Raw genomic sequence first — 21,597 nt, forward strand, 5'->3', positions numbered from 1 at the left:
ACAGTAAAATAAACATAATTAATGTTGTTACTTTTATGTGCAAATCTGGAAGAGAAATAGAGCCCACAACCTAATTACTTAAATTATTTAAAACTACTACTTATACAATTTGGGTTGGTTATAAGACAAATAATCATATCCTCATTATGTCCATTATGTAAGCTTTATATTGTTTTTGATTATAAAACGTTGGGTTTTGCCATGAAATAGTCAACGTTTATGGAGATCTGCCAACATAAGAAGAATAGGCTTTAGAAAGCAAAGGGTGTAGCTCTAGGCTGAGTCTGTACAGCTTAAGCGATCAGGCAACCTCATGTCAAAGTCTCCATCTGAGCAATGGCATCTTGCCAATGTTACAATTAGGAAATGGAAGACAAATTTTACCAGACAAAACTGAGTAGTACTGCTTGAATAGTAAGGGGTGCAATCTATTTACGCTCACATTGCTGTATTAAGGAAGTCTCCAAACCATAGTTATTCTATATATATTAACTTAGAAGTTGAATCCTCAGGGGCCCTCTATTAGGGACAAACATATTATAGTTTACTTAAAATGGTCTGGAGCAGTAAAAAAAAAAAGTCCTTCCCAGTTCTATACTGGATACAGAAACATGGCCTGGAAGTACATTCCCAGAACCCTGACTCTCTTTTTTTCACCCACGTACATTTTCTCTTCACTTACTGAAAGAGATTTCTGCTGCCATTATTATTGCTAGAAAAAAGGGCTTTTCCTATATCAAAGGACTGCACTTTCTTCCAATATGAAACCCAGAAGGCAAAAAACAAAAAACAAAACCTTAAAATACCTGCTTTTGCAAGATTTGCACCAAGCCATCTGGCTGCCTTAAAGAACAATGCTGCTGAGCACAATCAGTGATGTTTCCACCCTAGTCCTCCCAATTCCTTCACAATGCAGCAGAGAAGTTTTCCTGAGACATGCAGACATTTAGCTGCAGTTCACAGCCTGTCTGGCCTACATTTATCTTTTTTACTTATAGAGAGAGAGACTCGCCTACCCTTTCTTGCACAGCCTTTTTCCCCGTTCCTCACAGCATTTTTTTCAGTTACAAAGAAAAACCAGGTATTTTGTTCTCTTGTGCATGCTCTCTCTATGCTTAGACTCCGTATGACCCATCTGGATTAGCAGTTCCCTTTTCTACCTCAGGTCATTCACTTTTTTTATAACCAGAGCAGTGGTGGGATTCAATTTTTTTTACTACTGGTTCTATGGGCATGGCTTGGTGGGTGTGGTGTGGTTTGGTGTGCATGGCAGGGGAAGGATACTGTAAAATCTCCATTCCCTCCCCACCCCACTAACCTGCTTTCCAGCTCCGTTCTCCTGTGCAGGGCAACAAAAGAAGACCCAGCCAATCAGCTGGGACTTGGGAGGCAGAGAATGGATTGGGGCGGGGCCAGTCAGAGGTGGAATTTGCCGGTTCTCAAAATTTCCACTACTGGTTCTCCAGAACTGGTCAGAACCTGCTGAATACCACCTCTGAATCAGAGGGACCTGAGTTTATGGCAAAATATCACAAGCCTTACTTAAGGCCAGACTCAACACTGGGTCTAATTTGACTCCCACCTTAGGCAGGTACTCATGCTGGCACAACATGAAGCAACTTCCAACTAAACCCTCACATATATTCTCTTACTATCTTAGCAGGGGAAGAACTGAACCATTGTGAATCATAAGATTCAGCAGTATATAAATTATCAACAAGACTCCTTAGCAGCTACTGTAAGCAGAGCAGTTGGACAGAGTAGGAAAGTTGGGAAGACAAACTCCTCACATTTGAGTTCAGTCCACAACGAAGTTCAAGCTACTTGGTCACAAAAGTTCAGAAACATCATTGTATACAAATCTATGTCTTCATAATAAAAATACATTAATAAAGATGAAATGCTTAAGAATAAGATATTCCCTTTTCCTCCATTATATATGAGCCAGGATTCTTAAAATTCAGATGGCCAACCAGGATAAAATAAAGACCCAGAAATCTGCTGTGAGCAACTGATCCCCCTGCCGTTCATTTGTAATTTATTTTTTATTTAATTTTGGAACACAATCTTACCTTAAGACATTGATTGTGATCACATAACCCTCTTAAGCTGGCTCCTGAAAAATCCCTTTTCTTAGTTTGCCCATTTCATTGGATCACAGACCTAAAGAGGCTGACTTTGCAGAACTGTCTATTCCTCACCCCACAACACAAAGAAAAACAAAGCAATGATCACACATAAGGTTAATAATAAGCAAGCTTCACACATTGTGAATGCAGTTATTCCTTAACTAATCTGGGGTAAGCATGTGGTATAAATCATGTCAAGATTTATTTTCTATGGTCTAAGAAACTATTCAATAACAGGGGGTTTCCTACACAATCCAGATATTATGCAATGTTCCCCCAGCTTTCATCTATGTTGTCACAGTCATTGTGGTGTAACAGACAGAGTTGAACTTGGACCAAAAATATTTACACCTACGCTCAACAATATTCTCAGCCTCAGGAAGAGGACACTTGTTAAAGCTACAGCCTTAGTTTTGGACAAAAAAATCTGTTCATCTCGCATATGCTGTCTTGACTCTGGGCAGGATAAACATGTTTGTAGGCAAGCATTTATATTATTATTTTTTAAATAAATTTTATTAAGTTTCCAAATTTTAAAAACATAAAATAAAACTTTATACATTGTTATCAACATCAATACATCTTTATATTCTTATTATACTGCATCTTGGAAAATGGGAGTCTCCTCCCAAATGAAATATGCATTGCCGTTAAATGTGTAATGTACAGTATCGTTCTTTGTGACTACAGTGCATTCTTACTCAGACACAAATACAGTATGTTAAGGATTGCCTCTCTCCAGCATTAAATACAAAGGTGTATGTATGTATTTGCTCCAAGGGCCACAGATGATTGCCAAGTAAAGTGCTGGGAGCTTCAGATAATAATGGGCAAGGCCAGAACAGCAATTATATTTTATTGTGACTCACAACTTAATTTTAAATATCAGTTATATTATTTTTCTCTAAACACATATTTAATGTGATACACACACACACTCACACACACGTGTTAATAATTATATTATTATACAAATGATAATTTACAACATTTTTTGAAGGTCTCTGCAGGCCACAAGTTGCCATAGAGTAGTACCTCAAGCTGTACACTCTGATCTAGTCCACTATTGTTTTTCCAACAAGGGCAGACTCAATAATTATTCCATACTGTTTGCCGACAGACTCTGGCAAGCAGAGATATAATCTGTTTGTTTACAATCTGTATGATTTACAGCTATTAATAGATTTACCTGCAATATACGATACTGTTTTGAGAAACAACTAGCCAAATTTCCTGCAGTGAATCTCTTGAGTTCACTATCCATTGCATAAAACACTAATTAACTAAAATCTGTCCTGAATTTATTTGCTGTCATATTATTGTTCAGCCTCAAATGATAATGTTCTGAAACAGGAATGCTTACTCTCTATCTTCACAGGAATAATAAACGATCTTTAAGACTTTCTTTAAAGGCAGTTCCTACTAAAATGCATGATATGTCTCCTATATTTTCCAGTATCTATGAATTTCTTTACTTTTCCCTATACATCCTTTTAAAATATATATTCTGAAATTAGACTTGAAATTGCATGGTATTCTGAGGGTAAGCCGACTACCAACATATAGTGTTAGTTTCATTTGCAATCCCTTTCATAATCAGTCCACTATGTGGTTTGTCCTTTTCAGCAGCACAATGCGCTGACCTAGTTCTTCATCGTCGTAATGAGAAGAAGTGTTCAGGTAAGACAACGCTCCTTTTCTTTTCTTTTCTTTTCTTTTGTCCTATCAGAGAATACTATGCATTTGCTAAACTTTGAATCTCATTTACCATTAAGCAGCATGTGTGAATTATCCAGCTTGAAGATTGCTTTGCAGAAACATTCAAACAGGCTATCCCTGACTTATGACTGGTTGCTTAGTTATTGTTCAAGTATGTGAGGGACTCCCAAAAGGTACTTATGACCTGGATTCAAAGTTCATAAGTCTGGCCCCCCTCCAAGTTATGTCATCACATTTTGGGTGCTCAGCCACATAGATCATTATTTACAGCATTCTGCTGCCAAGTGACAGTGATTTATGACAGTGATTTATGACCCCCAGAAAGCACATTTACATCCAGTTTCCGGCAAATGCTTACTGTGGCAATGGGTTCACTTACAACCACTATATTTTTTTTTATAAAATTGCATTGGTGACATGCGTGCCTTGACTTATGACCGTTATGACATCTGACAGAAATTCCAGGCTCCATTACAGCAGGAAGTGGACCTGTACTCTTTTGTGACCTTTTTCCTAGATGTTTTAGAACCCCAGTAGTCCATGCTACGATACAGTATTATTCAACTATCTTTTTTTCCCTTAATTTAAGATTCAATTCTAATTCCTTTTACTTCCCTAATTAATATCCTATGGTTTTATAATGTTTATTTTTAACACATCTGTTTTTTAAAAAATGTTTACTAAGTGATTGTTACCTTCTGTGTTAGCATCTTATAAATATTTTCTGAGCAGTGGAACACAGGCCCCACTTTCTATTACAAAGAGGGAGAGGAGGGGGGAGGGAGGGAGGGAGAGGGAGGGAGGAGAGAGAGAGAGAGAGAGAGATCCTAGAGAACACAGTTGTCATTGAAAAACATGTAACTCATCTGTTTAGATATTGTTTCAATAGAGAGCCCACATTCCTTACAAGTTGTTACTAGACCAAAATGTCTACAATTCTCAGTTATGTTAAAATATCCATAAATCTAGAAGGGTCCATCTGTATGGAAGCCAGTGGTGACATCATGTAAGAATCACGTAAGTCCTTATAAAACAAATTTTGCATTGTATTTCTAGCTGTAACAGATCTGTGGCCCATCTTTATCAGAAGGATTGGGACTCACATATCTTGCTTTCTAACCTACCCCAAATAATCCCCCCACTCTATTAAAGACAGGGTGATTGGGACCGTTTCCAACTTGGAATGCAAGGTTTTGGATTCCTACAGGGATCGTTCAATCATTGCCAGTAACCCCATTACTTTATATGTGTGTATGTGTTAGTTTCACATAGTCTACTAATTCTAGGTGTGACTCTTCTCTTTGTTCCCCCAAGAAAACAATGATTTGAATTTTGGAGGAGGTTAATAACAGCTTATCCCATATTGAATGTGCAAAGTCCAGTTGATGGACTCTCCCGCCCATATTTAAAATATAGAAGCTTCTGGATAGTAGAAAGCAAAAAGGGTAACTTGATAGCATTTATATGCTTAATAAATAAATATCACTAAAACTAGGTATTTTAAAAACTAATTATAGAACAATACCAATACATTTTAACTATAAAAACAAATATGCAAATGAGTTGTAAATGCACTGGTGCTCTTAGAGGCAGAGTAATGCTCTCGGGGTCCTACCAGAGACTGAGATAATATGCCTATGGAAATAATATTTATTTGACCACCAGAGGGCTCTTGTGCCTTTTCAGCTAACTGTTGTTATCACTATCCAGTGATGGGAGGGCCTGAATAGGATCTGCCAGCCATTTCAGTTCTAACAGACACCACACATTTTCAACCACTGCCAGAATTGCAAGCATTACAAAGGAATACCAGTACAACAAATGTTTCAGGAAAAGATTCAGCAAGCAAAAGAGGAGAAACATATAACACATGTCTCATTTTAACAAAGTTGCAACGAAGACTTTCCATAACACAATGTTCCCTTGCCCCAATGAAGTTGGTGGCACTCCACAAATAAAGGAAGCAAACATCTATGGAGATTTGACCTCACCCCTTTCCTAAGAGTATTTGGTATTTTTTAGCATTTATTTGATTTGTCAATCGCTTACAAGATACAGGTATAAGAATAAACATAGTTTTGAATACATGAGATAGATACTTATAAGAAAAATAAAAAGAAACAATAGGACAGGGACGGTAGGCACAATTGGTGCACTTATGCACGCCCCCTACAGACCTCTTAGGAAAGGGATGAGGTCAATAGTAGACAGTCTAAGGTTAAAGTTTTTGGGGTTTGGGGAAGAAACCACAGTATTCCAGACACTGACCACTTTGTTGCTGAAGTCGTATTTTCTGCAGTCAAGTTTGGTTCGGTTAACCTTGAGTTTGTATCTATTGTGTGCTCTTGTATTGTTATGATTGAAGCTGAAGTATTCATTTGCAGGTAGGACACTGCAATGTATGATTTTATATACTATATTTAGATCGGACCGGAGGCGGCATAGTTCTAGATTTTCTAGGTCTAGAGTTTCAAGTCTGATGGCATAAGGTATTCTGCAATGAGTAGAAGAGCGGAGAACTCTTCTTGTGAAATATTTCTGGACTGTTTCAATTGTGTTAATACATTAGATACATGATATGGGTTCCACAATGATGAGCTGTATTCAAGTATAGGTCTAGCAAAAGTTTTGTAGACCTATACTTGAGGACTGTAGGAGGCATGCATAAGCGCATCAACGTGCCTACCGTCCCTGTCCTATTGTTTCTTTTTTCTTTTTCTTATTTGTATCCATTTCATGTATTCAAAACTATGTTTATACTTATACCTATTATCTTGTTGACAAATCAAATAAACAAATAAGCCATCCAGGTCATGGTTGTCCCAAAGGTGCTTTTTTCAAGAGGCAATTGGACTTTCTGTTTTTAATTTGAAGACATTTCGCTTCTCATACAAGAAGCTTCTTCAGCTCTCTTCTTCAGGTCTTCAAAGAAAAACCAGAAAGTCCAGTTGCCTCTTGAAAAAAGCACCTTTAGGACAAAGGAAACAAACCTATTTCTGTTGGTTTGGCGAGACTCAACAAATCCACCATATGGATTAAACTAATCCTCTTTAATCTCACCAGAGCCTAATATAGCGATTTACCCCAAATAAGCCTCAGGGATAGTAATAATAATCCTTCAAAGCCACTGCTATCTACTTCATGTATCTAAACACAATAACTAGTTCATATACGGATAGACAATGCAATCTTAATAAAAATACCAAGCAATAAAGCAGAACAATCACCTTTACTGCACTGATGACCACACAATCCTCTGAGTTCATATTATTCCCCATGTGTATGTATAATCTCTCACTGCACAGAAACTGTGATAATTAGATATATAATTTCAACCCTTCTTCTCTTTCCGTCAGCAAAAAAAAAAAGCATAAGCTTTTCATCAAGAGAGTATCTTGTTCAGCATGCAGCACTACTCCAAGAAAGCTGCTGAAGCTGGTAAATCACCAATAATTCATATGTAATCTGAATAGGATTTTCATGAACCTGTTCTATCAAAAGCATAATTTACAGACCTACTTCATTTTCCTGCATCTCAGTTTGGAAGAATGTCTTCGAGGAGTGAGGACCAACCTATCATACATTCATCCATTTATGAAATCTGCTGTCCATCTTGCTATAAGGCGACTCTGGGCTGCTTACAACATTAAAATAAAATTATACACATGTGTATGTGAATGTTCATTAGTGTATACACACACTATACCTATAAAACCACATTAAAATTGCAATAAAATACAAGTTATAATTGAAGATGGGAAGGGAGCAGTATATGGGGGGGATGGGAACTGCTATTATATGTCAGTCAACCACCTCCAGTGTGATATTCCCCCATTGGGGCCTCAAGCCAACTGGCAGTCAGGTCTTTAGGTCTTGTGGAAAGTCCACTCCATAAAAAACACTCTATAAAGCCTTAGTAAGACCACACCTAGAGTACTGCATCCAGTTTTGTTCACCACACTATAAAAAAGATGTTGAGACTCTAGAAAAAGTACAGAGAAGAGCAACCAGGATGATTAGGGGACTGGAGACTAAAATATATGATGAACGGTTGCAGGAACTGGGGATGGTTAGTCTAGTGAAGAGAAGGACCAGGGGACACATGATAGCAGTGTTCCAATACTTGAAGGGCTACCACAGAGAAGAGGGGGTCAAGCTATTTTCCAAAGCACCTGAAGGCCAGGCAAGGAATAATGGATGGAAACTGAACAAGGAGAGATTCAATTTGGAACAGCTTGCCTTCAGAAGTTGTGGGAGCTTCATCACTGGAAGCTTTCAAGAAGAGACTGGACTGCCATCTGTCAAAAATGGTGTAGGGTCTACTTGGGTGGAGGGTTGGACAAATGACCTACAAGTTCCCTTCCAACTCTGTATCTAAGTCAGGAGTGGGAGCCAATCTCACCTCAGGAGCAGCATGTTCCAAAGGGCAAGGGCCATGGCAGAGAAGGTTCTTCTCCGGGACCCCACCAGTTGGAATTCCTTGATGGGACCCGTAGCATTCCTTCTCCACCAGCATGAGTGGGGCGGGCTTGTCCCATAGGGGTGAGACGGTTCCTCAAGTAATCTGGACCCATACCATGCAAGGCTTTATAGATAATAACCAACACCTTGAATTGCACCTGGAAGCAAACCAGCAGCCAGTGAAGCTATTGGAACAGTGGTTATAATGTCAGGCTCTTTAGGAGCCTCAAAGACTGCCCACGGTGCTGTGGTTTGCACTGGTTGAAGCTCCTGAATGCTCTCCAAGGGTAGCCCCATGTAGAATGCATTACAGTAGTCCAAGTGTGAAATGATTAGGAGTTCAATGTCTGGAAATTTATGTTCTTGCACTTAAGTTGCTGTACAGCTTAAAAGCTGTAATGTTCTAGATCTAGATAGCATACTGTATTTGGTTAAAAAACAAAAAAACAAACCAGCATATGAAATGAACCTTACGCTATTAATAAAAATCTTAGTGTTTAGAAAAAATAAATTTGTAATAAAGAAGCAGCTGATGTATACTGTATATATCAAACGAAACCAGCACCTTTTATTTTGTACACATATCCTGACAAATTATGGTATTTAAGTTCATGCTCTAGTTTAAGTTCATGTCTAGCCAACACAAAACTAGAATACCACTTATCTGCAATGAACCCCTAGAATAGATGCAACAGTACAATACAATGAATCTGGAAAAAAAGAATGTTGTTTTTATTTATACTGGTCTGTTGCCTATTTTTGAGATGTGAGTGTTCTTTATCCAATGTGGATTTATCAATTCAACTACATTCATTAAACACTTTGCTCATTCCACTTCAAAAGTAGGATTCATTCCCAAGAAAGCTCTTACTGTATGACTACTTCTAAATTTCTGGCTGTTTTTCTTCTTCTGGTTTTTCCTGTGACCATCTGTTTCCTTTCAGTCCAGTCTAGAAACTATTTAGATAAAAATCTAGGATGAAATATTGTAATAAATACCCATCTGAATGCTATTTTCTATCACTGAAGAATGCCACAGGCTAGTCCATGCTCATCACCTGGCAAATATGCAATTTGTACAATTCCCCAAGGGGGGAAAAACTGCAAAAATACTGAAGTCAATTCTAGTAATTCAGCATTAAGTGGCATTACTCGATAGTATTACTCAGAACAGAGATAAGAACTTAACATCACTTCTCTACTTTTGGCACCTGGAGGGTTAAATCAAGATATTATTCAGCACTGGGGAACATTTCCTCCAACAAGGTTTCCAAAACAACACCTATAGAAAGTAAACATTTTGACTAACAAGTCTCTTGAGGGGCAAATAATGGCAATGGTGTATAACTATTGTTTGATCTCAGAGGGGTATTTAAACAGCTAAAGAGCTTCAGCTCAAAGCAAGCAAAAGTCAGCCTTAGCATTTGCAAATATTTTTAGGATTTTTTTCTTCCATTCAACTGTGTCCAATTCGGAGACTGTCTAGACAAGTCCCTCATTTCATAATTTTTGCAGTGTTTGAAATTCCAATCAAACTATGTTAAAAACAATTTCTATTTGCAGATTTCATTCTGGAAGTTGTAGATATTTTTAAAAAGTACCAAACAGTATAGAACTTACATTTTTCAATATCACTGATATCTCACTATTCTGGTCAAGGAACTAAAAGTAGCATACCTGATTCAATTCACCCATACAGAAAAAATGTACTGTACAGATAGTTTTGACTAAATATACAGTTAATATCATGGGTAAGAGTGTACAGATAGTTCTCAACTTATGACCACAATTGACCCCAAAATTTATGTTGCTAAGTGAGGCAGTTAAGTGAATTTTGCCACATCTTACAACCTTTAATGCCATAGTTGTTAAGTGAATTACTGCAGTGGTTAAGTTGTAACCCGGTTGTTAAGTGAATCTGACTTCCCCATTGACTTTGCTTGTCAGAAGGTTGCCAAAGGTGACCACATGACTCTGGGACCCTGTGACTTTCATAAGTATGAGTCAGTTGCCAAGATCTGAATTTTGATCACAGGACCATGGGGATGCTGCAATGGTCATAAGTGTGAAAAATGACCACAACTCATTTATCAATGCTGTTGTAACTTCAAATGGTCACTAAATGAAAGTCGAGGACTATCTGTATTTGAGTATGTCAGTCCTCACCAATGCTCTAACCAGTGCTAAATACTGTAAAGCACATAGTGGCTTTATTTTTTAAATGAAACTGGTACAGGAAGTCTACATAAAAGAAGCTGGAATTGTTGAACATGAATTTGACCTTAGTCATTAGATTTTTGAACACAGGCCCAAGGGGTTAGAAGATAGTACCTAACAGTTTCCTCACTGCTGAATATACACAGATTACTTCACAGAACTGTTATTATGTTCCAAGGCCAGAAGATGCAACTTTCAGATAAACATAAGCAGATATTATTAGCAACATAAAAAAGCTTTCCTACAAACCAGGATAGAGATATTCATCACTGAAAACCAAAATAGATGCAGTGCTAAATACAAATTAAAGATAGAAATATTAATACTAGACAGAGACAGGAGTGATTTTTAACCCTTCTCATTCCACTATTATCCCAAATAAGGTTTTTACCCACTACTATTATCTTTGGGGAATAGTACTCTATGCACCTGAAATAAGTGACAAATATTAGAACTTTAAAAAGCAGAACCTACTTCATTACCAAAAGCAACTCCTTTTAAATGTGAAAACTCAATGCATTGATTATTATTGACACTATCTTCTTTAGGAAATAAAGGAGATAAAGTCAAGGATAAGTCCTACAAAAAATTTAAATAGCTCAACTATGTATGACAATATACCTGCTATAGGCAAAGAATGTAGATCCCTTTATTTCCAACAATCTCCTGTTCCAGATTCAGCATCGTAAATGGGATTATAAGTACACATGCTGTTTTAGTGATCCTTGCTTTTCAGCATATTCTGCAAGAAGACGAACTGGTCTGTGCGGGATGGGGGTGGGGGTGGGGGAGAGGGTGGGAGGTGGGACAGGAAGGAGAAGCAGAAGCCAATGCACTTTCATCCCATCTGGAAACCCATCATTCCTTACCATCCATTTGTCAGGCTTCAATCCCAGGTTCCCATCAGGTGACCCTGCTGTTTTCAAAGTCACCAGCATATAGTTCGCACTGGGTTTTGGGAAGAGCTGACCTGATGGCTCATGAAGGACTTTGCTCTCGGAGGCAAAAGCAAACAGGGCCCTTGCCTCCAACACAGTGGTTCTGCAGGCCAAACGGAGCACCTTGTCAGTTCAGACTAAGCACAGCAAAGGAGACCTGTTATCCCTTCCTTCTTTTCCTTTGACTGCACCAGTATGGACCTCAATCTAATAAAAGGGAGAAATCCACCGTCATGGTTGGAAAACCACATTGCAAAGGCCAGCTGGTCCCTTGAACTCCGTAGGTTCTTCCTGGGAGATACACCATGTTTCCTATTTCTATGGCTTCAGCTTGGAAAGCAGAGATATAACTTGGCATCATGGTCTCAATGTAAACTTCAGACAGATCCACTGTGATTGCTGTACAATCATCTCCTCAATATCCCTCTTCCACGCAAGTTCCGAAAACAACGCTTCTGCAAGTGGAGCACAGTTAGTTATAAAAGAAGGACGGCTGCCATTAGCATATCTGCAGAGATGGTGGGAAAGGGAATTGCCTGATGACAATTCAAAGGGGAGAGTTTTGTTGCCAGTCACAGGCACTTCATTCACTGGCCTATCACAATAGTTGTTATAGATCCTCCCACACTCCCCTCAGATTCACCAAGCCAAGAGTAGTTGGCATTGTTAGGCAATCAACATTTCCCTGTTTTCAAGTAATGTAACATGCATCCCTTTGTATTCCTCAGAAACAGAGCAACTATAACAAAAGCACAAAGAAAAAGACAAGCTTCATGCTGGTGCTGGTCCTGTCCCCCCCAATAAAATGAAAATAGCAAGAAATCTAGTCTAAAAACTCCTTAAATCTTTTTTTTTTCCTATAGAAATTGTTCTGGAACCATCTTGCCTCTTTGGTTTTTGTTTTTATATAGCAAGCAAAGCCATTGCTCAGATAAGAAGCCTATGACAATTAAAAATAAAAATAGAAGAATCCTCCATAGAAGCAATACTATCAACTGACTTTAAACCTCATTTTGGGAAAAGAAAAAAAAATAGCACAGACTTAAGATTAATGTCTGTAGGATCAATTCCTAATTCATACGAAAATGCCAAGGAATAGGTACAGCAACTTTTTAAAACCTTCTTCAACAAAGGCCAACAGATTCAACAAGGCATGACAGATATGTCTTGACAGACAGAAGCAATTGCCAATTTACTACAAACTTCAATGCTTGCAACACTCACAGTCCAAGTTGGTAAAGCACTACTCAGATCTTATCATATGGTAGAAGTACAATGCAAATGCAGCTGAGTTATGGAGAAAAGCTTTAATTAGCTTCAATACATTTCTGACCACCGCTACAACCGCCTTCGGGAAAGGGAGTAATGGCCAGCTGGGGAGGAGAGATGCGGCTTTCCTCAACCCTGCAGGCAGTCTCCCCCCTCTCACCATCTCTACGGGGTGGCTTAGCTCCGAAACCAGCCGGCTCGGGGCGCTCCAGCGGCGAGCACAGATCGAAGCCTCGCAGAAACGAGGTTTCAATCTGTCACCGAAGAAGCTCAAACCGGAAGTCCGTGGTCTTCTGATACCAATATCAACACCCAAGCCCAGCATCAGCCGCTACTTTTTGTTCGATGTCAGTATCTTCAGGAGGACCTTCTTCCAACTACCCACTTATAGATGACAATATCAGTTTTCCAATATAGTTGTATTAGATGTATGCTTTGTCTAACTGTCCAAAGTACAGATAAGCCTTGATTATTGACCACTCATTCAGCAATGGCACTGAGCAAGGGGTGCTTACAATTGGTCTTTTGGAGTCCCATCCATATTAGCATTCCCACAGTCATGTGACTGTGCTCCAGGTACTCATTCCCAATTCATGATTATGACATTGCATTGTCAAGTAGTTGCTATTTGTCAATTTCTTTGCTACCTTCCCATAAACAACCAATGGGGAATCTGGCAGGAGGCTGCAAGTGGTGACCATGTGATATCATCACTTAAAGATCTCCAGTAATTTGTTTAATGATGTCAACTGGGAGTGTGGGAATTGCCATCTTGCTTAATAACTGCATTGCTTAGCGATGGCAATTCCATACCAATTATGGTTTTGAGGACTACCTGTAAAATTGTTACATCATGACACATCAGGATGAAGCCATCTATTGGCCACCATTTGAGAAGTGGTGTTGAAGTGTATTGGCTCATAATTATAGAGCGGAATTTGCATTACGTAGGTTTCTTGCTGGCCAAATAATCTTTCCTTGTGCCAACTGAATACAGATGTTCTGGGCAGCTGTGTGTTGTCATGATGGAAATTTTTGTTTCAAGGGTCTGACAGTCACTAATCTTTTTTTTTTTTTTTTACAAATAACACAAAATGCATTCCTGTTTGGTAACCAAAAATCAAATTAGATTTTTTTTTCAGTTTTGCTTTAAAGATTCTATTTTCTGTCCTGATCATTTTGAGAAAAAAAAAAAAGTCAGGTTTTCTTTTTATCATGTTTTCTCCCATCAGCATTTTTTCCCACACACTAAAATTTGATTGTCTAGTTTTTATAATTTTTAACAAAAAAACATTTGCTTTTATTTAGCTGCTCTTCTTCCTACTTTAGCCATCATAGGTCATGATGTTAACAGTTCATAATCACTTTCTCTTAACTTGGTATACTTTTACAGTCTCAAACATTTCTTTACTATTAGTCAGATTCTGATTTAAAAATAGCACACTCCAATTATTTTCTTTTTGAAGAATAAATTTGTTCAGAACAAATTTATGCTCCATTAAAGAGAATTTTCAACAGATAAATCATTTGTCTGAAATTGTATAGGGTTTCCTGCCTAAGCACGGGGTTGGACTAGTCAGTAGAAGACCTCCAAGGTCCATTCCAACTCTGTATTCTGTTCTATTCCATTCTGCCCTAATGTTGTGTGTTCTTAATATTAATTAATAAGACTACTTTATCCCCAATGGGAAGAGAAGTTAAATGGCTGGGCACTATACAGTAGGAAGAATTTATTTCCTAGTTACCATTTCTAGTTTCATGAACAGAATGAAGGCCAGCCAGATTACCCTAACACACTACAATTTCCATAATTCATTCTGGCCCATCTAATTTGACTGAATGTTACTCAGAGCACAAGGACATTATGATCTGATTCCTATAATGCTGTTTATCTCTCTTATAATCCGAGTTAAATTCCTACTTCCTACTTAATATTGCAGAAATCTACTTAATTTTACTTCAGTGCTTATGCAGTTGTCATAGTTGTCTTTAAATATATTCTTTGATAGAAATCTCAAATTATCAAAACATTTCATTCATCCTGTAATTTATCTTTGTTCCAAGTAAATTCCATTTCTAGTACTTGCCAAGGAACAGTTGTAGCTTGGAAGGAACTGTATTTCAAGTTCCTCTCAATCAAGCAAACTAACATTTTTGTAGAATTTGACAATCATATAATTGGAAAGGACTTAAGAAGTCACCAAGTCCAACCCCTTGTGTACTGCAGAGGTTTTACTACACCTTGCCTCATAGATGACTAGCCAACCTTTCTCTTTTGTAAGGCCAGGAATGGGAGTTGCTCTTGTCCTAGCTGCTTGAACTGAGTCTGTCTAAAAGGCTTATTAGCCTAGCTCCGCCCACTCTGGGTGGCTCCTCCCAGCTTTTGACTCAGTCCTCAGCCAGGACGGACGCAAGTCACTGCCCCTCCTGCCTTTGGGTTTTTTTCCCCCCCCAAAGGCAACCTTACTCAAAAAAAAAAAAAGAAAAAAGAAAAAAAGCCTCAAACTTTTAAAAAACACGTGGCTCCGACTCTCAAACTGTTCTTCGGAGCTGCACAACAGCTGAGACTGCTCTGGCAGTCCGGAGCAGCCTGCAAGGGGCCAAGGGACATTTTCGGGCCTCCGCGGCGAAGAGGAGGCCACAAATACCAGGCGCCCATTCCTTGGAGCAGGAGGCTTTGGCCCGCACTGTCCTCAGCTGCGGGGCCATTTTAGAGCTCCACAGCGAAGAAGAAAGCCGCAGTTTCAGTGACTACCTCAGGAGCTGCCTTTGCCTTCCAGGGAGCACCGAAAGGCCAGGGATCCCCCTCCAGGGCTCCTCGGTGAAGCAGGCAGACTTGTGGCCGAAGGTGGTCATTTTGAAGACTTCCTGAGCCGGAGGTAGCCATTTTGAAGAGGCTTGGCCTGCTCCTCCACAGCAACTCCTGCGCCTGGGCCAGCACTAGGCCATTGGTCTCTTGTTGCTGCTAGGCCACAAGACAACATAGGGCACTGTTTAAATTACCTACTTCCGGTGGGGGACAGGTCCCTATCCTGAAGTAGACCAGGGCCTTCAGACCTCAGGCCAGGCCTGGTCTATATTTAATAGCCCTATTAGGCCCCAAAGGGTGTGAGTCTCAGGAGGAAGTGTTAAAACATCCTGCTAAAGATTGCACAGGGCTGAAGAAGAGTGGTTGTTGGAGATAGGGGATCAGAAAGAAGATATCCCCTGAAATTGCTGAAAAATCCCTTTGTGTGCTCTCCTCCTTACATAGAACTACAAGTCCAGAGAAGGCCTTTCTGCTTTCAAGATGGCAGACACCCCTAAAGACAACAGAGCCTCCAGAGTGGCTAGATCACATAGGGCAGCTCCTGCTACTTCAAGTAAGGGAAAGCAGCCAGCAAAAAAGGCCTCTAAAGCGGAGGAGAGGGATGCTTCCAGGCGCCATCAAGCCTTAGAGAATCATATTGCCTAGGTACAACAGGCCTCTACAATCAGATCTCCAGAAAGAGTATCTTCTCCTGCATTGCAACACAGTGAGGTGGTGTTGAGGTATTCCCCATTAGGAGGAATTTGTGGTTGTTTCTCTCTCAGTTGGTCTCTTTCTTGCCTCTTCTAACCATTGTCCAGTTATGTCAGTCAATGTCAGTTCATTTCTGGTCAGGATTTCCAGTAAAGATACGTAATCATCATAAGTTTCATCCAATGAGGAAAGAATGATATAAACCTGATGCAACTCTGAAAAAATCAGTTCCTTTTCATGTAGCTCCTGAAAAATTCTTTTCATGAAGTTCAAATGAACTAACATATCTCCACCTTTCAGAAGACGTGCTCTAAACAGTTTACGTGTAAGATGTATGTGTACACCTACACTGTCATGAACATAAATCTTCTTCAAATTCTCCCAACACCTAGCAGCAGACTCTTCTCAATGAATATGGACTAGCTGCTGGTCACTCAGTGTTAGTCCAATTATACAAAGAGCTCGTTCGTTGTTCTGTTTAAAGTCAGCTAACTTTTTGGCATCATCCTCATTATTTGGATCCCAGTGGATTCTGAACTGCAGCCCATAACCCTTCCCTACACAGAAGCAGACTGCACTTCATAGACCAGGAAACATAGTTTGTTCCATCCAACCGGATTATCAGTGATAGACTTGACAGGTCTTGTGCCATTTTTACCAGGAAAGTAACCCACAATTAAACAGTAAACAGCTGTCTGTATACGGTACTGTGTATTCACACTAACTTTCAGTTATTTGAGCCTGGTATGGCCTGGGCCCATAACCAGTGTTGAGGTATTCCCCGTTAGGAGAATGACTGCACTCAGGGAAACATAGTGAGAGTGATGTTGAATAACACACGACCAGCATACAGATACACTGAATAGTAAATGGAAGTAGGTTTTACTTCCAGTAAACGGGTAAACAAAGTCCAACAAACAGTCCAAATCATACACGGTTAAAGCAGTTAGTATCAGTCCAGGGATAATCCAAAAACGAAGTCAAGTACCATAAACAAAGTTCAGAAAACGGAGTTTGCTAACAGTTGCAAAACTCACAGCAATCCAAGCAGAATGACGATCAGGCAATACGGCAAAACAGGAAATGCAAGGAGAAAGAAACCAGGTTTCTAGGTCCATCTTATGGCCGTTGGAAGAACCTCAGCCAATTACACTTACAGTATTCTCTTAAAGATACAACATTAAATAACTATCCTCGTTTATATATTTCCAACCCAACTGTTAGGTGACTATCATTCCTAACAGGTGGACCTTCAGGATCAAGAGCCTGAACCTTCCTCCAGACCTATTGTCCAGACTTGGTCCCTCTGATGCAGACAGGAGGCCTCTCTTCATCCCTCTGCTGACGGAAGCCATCATGGTGATCCTCAAGGAGGATTCAGGGCTTGGCAGGAGTGTGAGTGCAGTAGGCCTGGGGTGGAGGCCTCTTTTACTCATACTGCAGCTGGCCTAAGACCTACTGAGCCTTGAGTCAGATGTCCCGGTCAACCTGCAACTTTTCATTGATAGGGCTATGAGGAAAGGTATCTCTGAAGATATTCAGAGGTTTGCCCATCATTTTTCAGTGGCTTCTGAAGCTTCAGAGAGACGGTCCTGGGATTGAGAGGTTCTACCTTCAGCAAGGGGTTCCTTGATTCAGGAACACATTTCTCCTTCTGCTTCGGCCTATGCTCCGGCAGTTGTTACTGAGCATTCCTTGGTTGGTGAACCAGACAAGAAGGAGTCTGACATGTCAGAAGATGAAGGAATTACCTCTGACATTCCTGTGTTCATGGGCTTTTTAAGCATGCTTTATTCACTCCTTTGTTGTTCAAAGCTAGAAATACTGCCAATCTGAGGGACACAGATGATGAGGAAGCAGCTTGTCAGCTCCCATGGAGTCGGATGTCCTTTTCGATGAACCAGCAGTAAGGAAGGAGGTGGTGCCATCTCCCAGGCTCTTTCTGAAAATCATTCAGAAACAGCTGGAGTCACCTGCCACAGCGCCACTCGCGGCGCTGCAATGACTGTGGCCTGGGCTACACAAGCTTCAATTGAAGAAGTCTGCAAACCAGCTACTTGGTCACCTCCATCTCCTTTCATTCACCACTGCCGTCTGGACGCCTTTGTTTTAGCAGATGCGGCGTTTGGCAGAAGGATCCTGCAAAGAGTTGTCATGGAGCACGGAGGGCACAACCAGTCTTAATCCCTCACGAGGACAATCCAGCTTTGGTATGTCCCATTCCTGACCTGTCACAGCCTTACAAGGGAGAATGGGTGTTATCTTACCTGAACACCTGTTCTCCTTGTAGGCTAGACATGTCAGCCCCACCCTAATGGAACTGATCCTTCCAGTGGGCCGATGGGAGGGGGGGACCGATAATGATGTCTTGTGATTTTTGCTTTTTCTGAGGCAGTCCTGTCTGTCATGATGACTTCGTAGAAATCTGGGAGGAGCTACCCAGAGTGGGTGGAGCTAGGCTAATAAGTCTTTTACAGACTCAGTCCAAGCAGCTAAGACAAGAGCAACTCCCATTCCTGACCTGTCTAACCTACAAGGAGAACAGGTGTTCAGGTAAGACAACACCCATTTGAAACTTCAAATGAAGGACAAGAAATCACAGTACGCAATAACCTATTCCACAATATCTAGGATTCAATTCTGAATAGGAGCTATTATTACCATATGTCATATGACTTCTCAGACTGTATTTCTTTAGCAGCTCTAGGATACATTTGATAGTGGTGACAGTGTTGTTAAAAACTAATCCAGCAGTGATGAATTTCTATAATTTCTCCAGGACTTTAACATTTAGAAATTGTATTTTGAGCTCAAATATAAACAGTTTTCTTTTACTCAGATTTAATCAACCCATCTTATTACTTGTCTATGGAGATTCTCAGTCATCTAGGTCATGGTTGTCCCAAAGGTGCTTTTTTTCTCAAGAAGCAACTGGACTTTGAGGAGTTTCTTGGATGAGAAGCAAAACATCTTCAAAGAAAAAACCAGAAAGTCCAGTTGCCTCTTGAGGAAAAAAAAACAACCTTTGGGTCATCTTATTACTTCTTCCACAATAGCAAAAGGGTTGTGTGAGTGCTTCTTTTTTCATCTCTTAAGAGTTGCCCAATTTTCTGTCCTTGCAGTGTCCTTTTCACAATCTGCAATTCTTTTAGATACCATTACAGATAGGTTTGTAATGCTATGGGGCTAAGTGGCCAAATGCAAAAACCATGCTGCTTTCCTAATTTTGTAAACAGATTGTCAATTGCAAAAACCTTTGAGTCAAAGACTGAAGCAACTTTTTTTTCCCACTGTATGTGTTGAGCTGTGGTAAAAACATTGCGGTTACTTATCATAATTCTGTGACTGTGAAGGCAGGATATGCAAACAATACATTTAAAAATATCTTATATTACTTGCAATATGATTTTTTTAAAAAAAATGTCTCCCCTTGACTAGTTTTTTTGTTCAGATTGCCACCCATCAGTTTTCGTGGCCCCAGGGAGCAAGGACTCATTTAAAATGTCCATTGTTCTTACGGTGGGATACTCTGGTATGAATACAACCTGCTCAAAATTATTCTGATGGAAAATTATGAGTGGGGCTGTATTATTTCAAATTCAGAACAAAATAATTCTTTCATGCATTTACTGTTTTCAATATAAACATCACAACAAGGAAAGAAGCCAGGATGGGGTTTTATAAATATAGAAAAGCACATGCTGGATTTGTTATTTTGTTCACATGGAGCTAGTGATTGGAAAATTTAATGTCTCTACTATCATTGACAGATCACTCTGTGGTCAGTTTAAGATCAGTGGTGAGTATAAGACTTTACAGAAAATGGCTAAAATACTCGGCTCCAAACAGATAGGTTCAAATGGCTTCTCACTTTTGTCAGAGATACTACTGTAATTCTAGCTAATCTATGAAATACCAAATTAACCCAGAAGATGAATCCATAATGTTTCTTAACAAAAAGCTTGAAAGTTTCTCTTGAAACTCTAATTTTCATACATCCTGCAACTCCAAAAGCTTTGACCACATTGCTTAAAATGTCTTCTTTATCCCTTACAATGGCTTTCAATACTACCTATCATAGTATTCTTCTGAATTACTGGATGATTCTTTTGTATATTGTTTTACTGTTACTTCAATAATTTCTGCTAAGCTTTGTTCCAAGGATAATATTGGGAGGCTACAACACAAGGCCACTGATCTACAGTGTTTCATAATCTACAGTGTCTCATAATCATATGATTATTCATCAGAATAATCATGGTACTCAGCAATACTGCTCTTTACCATTTGATTTCAAAGATGTATTCTGAAATTCAGTAACAGATTAGATAGTCATCTAAAAATCTGAATGAAAGATTAAATTAAAAGAAATAGTTATGAAACTAGATCCAGGGATAGAGGGTTTATAGCTAAATTTATGCAACAGTCTCTGAAAAAAACAATTCTGAGAGTGCTCCATGATCAGCGAAAACAATGGAACATATTTTCTTAGAAGTTGCATCTAGAGTGTAGACTTTGAGCATTTGGAAAATCTGTAACATGTTTTTCCTAGGCTTTTAAATATTAATTTAATTTACAATAGTATTTTTAACTGTTTCTGTTGTTCCCTAATTTTCAAGAGCTTATCACAGCAGAAAAGAAGGTATATTTCAAATAAATAAATGAGCAAATATTGTAATAAAAGTTTAACATTATTTTGAAAGAATTCAGCTCATGAACCAGCAACTGCCCTTTTTGTTATAATTTTTCACGCTTGGTGCAAATCTAATATATTATGTAAGAGGCTAATTAAATCCAGTATTTATAAACTTCAGCTGGTTCCATACCCAGTGACAAGTTCTCTAAAGCTGTTTTGTTTGTGATAAAAGTCTGTCAAAACTGACTTCCAGTTTGTTTTCAAGTGCAAAGGGCATATAAAGAGAGGAAAATGCACAGAGAGAAGCAATGCCATATAACACAGATGCAAACTGCAACAACTTCAACAGATTTGTTGTGTTAAAAAAAATCACTGAAATTTTGCCAGGACTAATTAATACTTGAATATGTACCATAGTGACATAATTTTGTCAATATGTTTGGAAGTTCATCTACAAGTGGAGAATATTGCATAGCAGGGCCAGTTTTCACCAGCAGGTTCAGCCCAAGAGCAGAAGAACCCCGGAATTTCATCAGATGACCAACAGACAGTTCTTGTTACTATTGGTAAGAAAGAATATTGAGTCTATCTTTAGAAAGAAGTTAGATATTACATCCTCTTCAGACAAACTATTGCTTAAAAATTGTAGACCTAGCTATGTACCATATCATTTCCCTGACTGCCTCTTTTTAAAAAGTCACTTTTTGACTTTTATAATAATAGTTT

At 39.1% G+C, this 21,597-nt stretch overlaps 1 protein-coding gene across 8 annotated transcripts in view; it reads right to left on the reverse strand.

Annotated features, from left to right (window-relative positions):
- PRKACA (protein kinase cAMP-activated catalytic subunit alpha) overlaps positions 1–21,597 on the reverse strand; it is a 66,938-nt gene that overhangs the window by 21,916 nt on the left and 23,425 nt on the right. The window contains exon 1 of one of the 8 annotated variants that reach the window (XM_087955575.1): positions 11,396–12,034. The exons of the other annotated variants lie outside the window; for them this stretch is intronic. Coding sequence (XP_087811701.1) covers positions 11,396–11,402 — 7 coding nt within the window. The 5' untranslated portion in view covers positions 11,403–12,034. Of the gene's footprint in view, positions 1–11,395; positions 12,035–21,597 lie in introns of those variants that run through there. 8 annotated transcript variants of the gene reach the window in all.

The sequence above is a fragment of the Notechis scutatus genome, chromosome 2 (assembly GCF_049901735.1).
Source record: "Notechis scutatus isolate UNSWTSFEM ecotype Mainland chromosome 2, rNotScu1.2, whole genome shotgun sequence".
NCBI lineage: Eukaryota > Metazoa > Chordata > Lepidosauria > Squamata > Elapidae > Notechis > Notechis scutatus.